At 40.6% G+C, this 6,585-nt stretch overlaps 1 protein-coding gene across 9 annotated transcripts in view; it reads right to left on the reverse strand.

The window, feature by feature from the left end:
* Nucleotides 1-6: 6 nt before the first annotated feature.
* LOC111871037 overlaps nucleotides 7-6,585 on the reverse strand; it is a 19,103-nt gene continuing 12,524 nt past the window's right edge. For 3 of the 9 annotated variants that reach the window (XR_002843969.2, XR_002843968.1, XR_004513722.1), the window contains 2 exons: nucleotides 1,397-1,454; nucleotides 7-680 (listed from right to left, as the gene is read on the reverse strand). Coding sequence is in view for 1 of the 9 variants with exons in the window: in XM_033754074.1 (XP_033609965.1) it covers nucleotides 491-680; nucleotides 1,397-1,454; nucleotides 3,369-3,468 (348 nt within the window). In the remaining 8 variants the exon portion in view is untranslated. Of the gene's footprint in view, nucleotides 681-1,396; nucleotides 1,503-3,368; nucleotides 3,526-3,644; nucleotides 3,688-4,418; nucleotides 4,564-6,585 lie in introns of those variants that run through there. The other 6 variants (XR_004513719.1, XR_004513723.1, XR_004513721.1 and 3 more) reach the window with 6 other exon arrangements.

The following is a 6,585-nucleotide window of genomic DNA, read 5'->3' on the forward strand; positions in this document are numbered from 1 at the left end:
ATCTCTACGGCGTATTCAGTAACGTAAACACGTTACAATATTAACACATATCATGTACTTATATGATTAAAATATGACACCAGTTTCAGATGACAGAACGACACACTGGCTATCCAATTTGGTTCTACATTAATCTTTTAATGGATTACAGAAAGTACTTTTGTACCCTTCAATAAGGTTTGGGACAAATAATTTTACTTCATAAAATACCACTAATGAAAAAATGGATGAATATCTCCTCTTCTCTAGTCCCGAAAAAAAAATACACCGTGAGGTGTGAAAACTGTTTTAGGAGCCGAGCTCACAGATTGACCTTCTCCTTTCCCCTTGCATGGAGCTCACTGTGGACTGCTTTGTGTCGAGTTCCAACTCTTTCTCGCCAAATCTTCATTTTCAGTCCATTCACTGTCAGTGCAAACCTCCAGATGAATTTCCTCTCAGCAATTTGAGAAGTATTGCGCTTCCATTTAACAAAACTTTTTGCAGATGGCTAAGGTTGCCTTGTGGGAGCCTGTGTGACTTGCACTGTGTCAGGGAACATAGGGCACAGATATCTGTGTTCATGGTGAGGTGCCCCAAGCTTGCCAATCATTCCTGAACTGCCAGAAGGTACAGTTCCATGCTTGCTGGGACTTGCTAGAATACGCACATTGACGTGGGTGGCCCTGGGATGTCCATCCCTGTAAAGTCACAGCAGAGTCATGGTGAGAAAACAGAACCATCAGCAGCAAAGCAAAATATATGTGAAGTTAAGAAATTTCCATGTTTCATCACACAACTTACACACATTTTTTCCAAAATTTCAATGAAAAAATTTGATGCATGATTTATGATGATGTATACTGCAAAAAATATCACCATATGTGCCATCTAATTTTAAAATGATACATTTCAATTTAAATGCCTCAAGTATGATGGTTACAAATCATTTGGGACATGGAGTTGTGCTAGTACAGGCAAAAGATCCGGATGCATAATTTCCATTTCCAATTCCTTCAGGATAAACAGCTTGCTGACTACCTGGCAAAGGCACTGCACTTTCATGGAATGACAGGGTAAGGCTTCAAAAGTAGGTGAAACAAGAACGAGTCCCTAAAGGTTTGGAGTAGGTACTTATCTTCCAGAACATTCTTCCAACATGTGGCCCAGATTTCCTGTGTTCAGAATTCAAGAAGAGGAGAACATATTTCAGTGCAGATCATAATGAAAGAGGATTCAAGATTAAAGGACAGAATTGGAGGTAAAAAATTGGACATCAATCTGGCAACTGTTCTTTTGAACTTATATAATCATCTTCGCATGAGGCTTGTTTCATGTCAAGAGTATGATTGATTTGAGGAGGGCACTTACCCAGCTTCTGACATTGTCAAGGATCACAAAACATAGGCTCACTAACCTGTGTTCAAAAAAAGACTTAGGCAGCCACTTAGCTCTTTGCTGGTCACACTCCCTTACTGAAAATGAAAACACCAAACTGGGTAGAAATGAAGCTCCTTTCTATCCTGTAAAAGTTCATCCTGCCATTATTATAAATGAAACTTGACACAATGTTGAGTACAACACAGCGTGATTTACTGACTGAGAATCTTCATGAAAGCCTGGGCTGGGCTGATCACTCCAGCACAGCTACTCAACTGCTAAGGGAGAAAATCAGAAGGTCACTTTATTCAGAACACATTTTGACCTACCAATTTTTGCCCCTATTATTACCAGAATAATGTCAAAAACCATCAGTATGTCAAAATATGTTCTGAATAGAGAAATACAATAAGATACAATATAAGCAACCTAAAACAGGCACAGGCCAGGAAAGAATATGAGTAAATCAATAAGGATTTGTGTCAGGAGGTAAGGGAAGGTGTGACAATTGAAAAATAGTGGAAGAACTTGGAAACAGTTCTTAAAATTGCAGCAGAGGAAAGTATTGGGAAAGCTAAAAGGGACTTCAGGAATGGCTGGTTTGACCAAGAGTGTGAACAGGTGAGAGTGGAAAAGAATAGGAAATGCCAGAGTGCGCTTCAAAGAAATTTACTAGAGCAGCAACAGAAGAATATCATATCCATTTTCTTTAGCCAAGGTTGTTTATCAAGAGAATCCGTCCAGGTCCAAGGCTTTGGGTTCATTTTCATATTATGATTATTTTTTACGGTGAGGAGATGTTTCCCCACACCCGACCCCCAAACCGGAGGATCACCCCTTATCGGCTGTCCGTGACTGCTTATTCAATAAATTCGCAGCTTCCCTCCAAAACTTTAGGGCATCGCCTCCATCCACAACCTGAGGATGCACCATGCCATGGTGACAAGGGAGAATATTTGGACCAAAGAGAGATGTAGTGGAAGGAGGCTGGAGAAAACTGTACAATGAGGAGCTTCATAACTTGTACTCTTCTCCAAGTATAATTAGATTGATCAAGTCAAGGAGGATGAGGTGGGCAGGGCACGTAGCACAAATGGGGGAGACAAGGAATGCGTATAGTATATTGGTGGGAGAGCCAGAAGGAAAGAGACCACTGGGAAGAACAAGGCGTGGGTAGGTGGACAATATTAAAATGGATCTTAGAGAGATAGGGTGGGATGGTATGGATTGAATTGATCTGGCTCAGGATATGGACCAGTGGAGGGCTCTTGTGAACATGGTAATGAACCTTCGGGTTCCATAAAATGCTGGGAAATTCTTGAGTAGCTGCAGAATTGGCAGTTCCTCCTGAAGGGTTCAGCTCCGTGAGTGAGTGAGTGAGTGAGTAAGTAAGCAAGCAAGAGAAGAATACTGTGATGTGAAAAGGAAAGGAAAAAGGATTCATAAGAAGAAAAAGGATTATTATGAAAAACAACTTAAATTGCTACAAAAATGTGATACTAATATGACAGTTGGAAGTTCTACAAGCAAGTGAATACAATGAGGGATGGCTTCCAGGCTAAACCATTGAGTTGCAGGATTACAGATGGTAACACTCTCTCAGATAAAGCTGATATCCTGAATAAATGGAAGGAGTATTTTCCAAATCTGTATGATATGACAGAGGATAAGTTGGAAATGCCCCCACAGTGGATAGTACCATCTACTGTTGAAGTTGAAGAAATACCATTACCCACCATGCAAGAGGTGAATTTTACAGTTTTAATACATTAAGGACTGGCGATTTAAATATTTAAATCACCCTGGGGCCGCCATTATTAAACCTACTATCCTAATTTGTGGACTGTTCACTTTAAAAATTAATATAAAATCTCCTAATTAATTTTATGAAAAAAAAATTTTTGGAGAACACTTCCCATTACTCCTAGAAGTGCTTGAGGGCATGATATTTCTGGAATCATTCCCCTTTGTGAAGTGGCATTACACAGAACTTGCAAATGTAGACATACTCCATTTTTTGTGAACTGTGCAAACACGGCATTGCCTAGAAGGATGCTTCCCCTTGGAATGTTCACTCATCACAAATTTCACGAGGGTACGTTTCCGCATATCACCCAAGAGTCGCCCTGGGGGGTCCACATGAGGCCAGCGTAGGCTGGGAGTTGATGGGCCCAGTCGCACTAAGTCTGTGCCTGAATGCTTTGTATTTCAATTTTGAATCAGGGTTTAGATTTTTGTGATTTTTTTTTTTTTTAGATTTTGTACTATCCCCACAATGTTATTACCTGCACTACTGTCGGAGCTACTGTCACTTTTACTGTCTGTGGCCACAATTCTTTGTTCTCCCCTGTCACTGCCATTCTCTGAATCACCATGACTACACGTCTCACAAGGCAGGTCAGCTAGCTCATCGGAGAAGAATTTGTCCTTGATCCATACTCCACCAACTACTGGCTGATACATACAGCTAGAAGAAAGCAAAGCGTTTTCCTTTATAGTGGGTTAAGATAACAGCGAGGTCAAGTTACTGACTGCTAGGTAAACATTCAAGAGTTTTATTGCACAGTATTCACTGAGTTGGGTGGTGCCAGAGCAAGGTATAGCGTCTTACAACCTAACGTGTCCTAAAATCATGATATCATGCGAACAGTCCTCAATGTGTTAAAATTGAAAAATAACACAGCTTCAGGACCAGAAGGACTGCATGCCAAACTTTTAAAGTAGACGAAATGAGTCTCACAGACTATGGAAGTTGATTGAGAAGGTGTGGAAAAAGGAAATATTTCCCAGTCAGTGGAAAGAAGGGTTAATATGCCCTATCTACAAAAAAGAAAAAAAAAAAAGATAAAATAATGTGTGAAAACTATTGTGGTATTTCTTTGCTAAACACAGCATATAAAGTATTCTCAGTTGTACTATTTCAAAGACTACAACTCACTGTAGAGACAAGTACTGGAAATTATCAGTGTGGGTTTACGCCTGGAAAGTCCATTTCAGACCATTTTCATTCAGTGAGACAATTACTTGAAAAAGTGAAAGAATATGGAGTTAATACGTACTAGATGTTTGTAGACCTCAAAACTGCCTATGACAGCAATGATAGAGCTGGGCTCTTCAAGGCTATGGAGGAATTTCATCATCATCATCATCATCAGTAATCTGTCAGACGACAGGTCCACAGTCTCTTCCAAAACAGTTTCTCCACTTAATGCGATCTTCTGTTTTCGGAAAGAGACTATCCAGGAAAAGTGATAATGTGGTAGTTTTTCCATTTGCTTTCCACATCGCAGTACAACAGCCGTTCAAACCACTCTGGTCACGCCTGTTGCTATCTCGAGCATCATTTGCTCTGTGCTTCAAGTCGCTGCTGATGACGCTGCTTCCGACATCAGTTTTCGGTGTCTCTCTTCGTCTGATGCCTACACTTTGATCTGTCCAGCAAGGGAGGCCCTGCCTGTAGCTATGCTACCGCTGGTATAGCTGGTATAGGGTCCTCGGCATACTCAAACCCCCTCACCACGATAAGGTGGAGACACCAAGGAGGGGGGGAGGAATTTCATGTCCCCAGAAAACTTACATGTGTAGTGGATCCTATTCTCAAAACTGTAAGATGCAGAGTTAAAAAATTTAATGGAATAACTTAATTTTCTGAGACTCACACAAGGATGTGCACTGTCATGCCTTTTGTTTAATCTAGCCCCAGAGAATGTTGTAAGAGAGACCAGTCTGGATGTAAGAGGTACCATACTCCATGGATCTCTAAAGATATTAGCATATGCTGCTGATGTTATTTTTGGTAGATATGAAAGAAAATCTCTGGGGGGGTGTGTTTCTAGAGGAAATGTCATGCAGGCGTTACAACAAGAAAAAGTGCGAAGATCAGAAGAAACATCATGGATACAAGATTGGAACATGGAATGTAAGGACCTTGAATCAAGCAGGAAAATTGGAGAATTTGAAAACGGAAATGCAGAAGAATGAAGTGTCTGTTCTAGGTGTCAGCGAAGTGCGGTGGAAAGGACAAGGTGAAATAAGAAGCGGTGATTATACAGTGTATTATTCCGGAGGTGAACGGGCTGAAAGAGGTGTGGCAATAGTGGTGCATAAAAGTGTAGTGAGGAGTGTTGTTAAGAAGATTGCTTGTAATGACAGAATTATTGCTCTGAAGTTAAAGGCAGAACCGGTAGATATACTGATTATACAAGTGTACATGCCAACATCAGAGTATGAAGACGATGAAGTGGAAAAAGTGTATGACACAATTGAAGAAATTCTTCAGGAAGATGGAAGAGGAGACACAAACAGCATCATATTGGGAGAATGGAATAGCATTGTTGGAGATGAACCATATCAGAATATTGTTGGATCACATGGACTAGGAAGACGGAATCACAGAGGTCAAATGCTTATTGACTTTTGTGAACGAAATGGATTGATTGTTACCAACACTTGGTTCAAGAAGCCAAAGAGAAGAATTTACACATGGAAGGCACCTGGGGATTGGAGGAGGCATCAGCTGGACTACATCCTTGTGAAACATCGATTCAGAAACAGTGTGAAGGATGTGAAGACGCTTCCTGGGGCAGACATTGACTCTGACCACAATTTATTGGTTGCCAAGTTCCGAACCACGTTGAAGAAAATTATAAGATTTCGAAAGCGCACACCCAGATGGGATTTGGAGAAGTTATATGCTCAAAGACAAAGCGTGCAAGAGACTCTAGAAGAGAAACTCGGTGCAATTGAAGGTGAAAGCGGAAATGCTGAAGCGCAGTGGAACGATATAAAAGAATGCATGTTAGATACTATCAGTGATTTGGTAGGTAAAGTTGAGAAGATAGCAAGAAAACCATGGGTTACACAGGAGATGATGAGTAAAATGGAGGAGCGAAGGAAATGGAAGAATGTCAACAATGAAGAAGGCAGGAGGAAATAGAGGAGACTGAGGAATGAATTGAAAAGAGCCATGGACAGGGCCAAAAAGGAATATTTTGAGAAGATATGTAATGAGATCATAGAATTTCAAAGAACAGGACTTTAAGATTTGATGTACATGAAGACAAAAGACTAGGATGGAAAGAGAATCATGGGATTCAAAATGTTGGCATCAAAGACTCCCAGGGGAATAGAATAGTAGATCAGAGGCAAGTGCTGAAAATTTGGGAAAAGTATATTACAGAACTATATGATCGACCTAATCGGCCAGAAACCTTAGAAGTTGAACCG

This window comes from Cryptotermes secundus, unplaced genomic scaffold, assembly GCF_002891405.2.
Source record: "Cryptotermes secundus unplaced genomic scaffold, Csec_1.0 scaffold5272, whole genome shotgun sequence".
NCBI classification, from domain to species: domain Eukaryota; kingdom Metazoa; phylum Arthropoda; class Insecta; order Blattodea; family Kalotermitidae; genus Cryptotermes; species Cryptotermes secundus.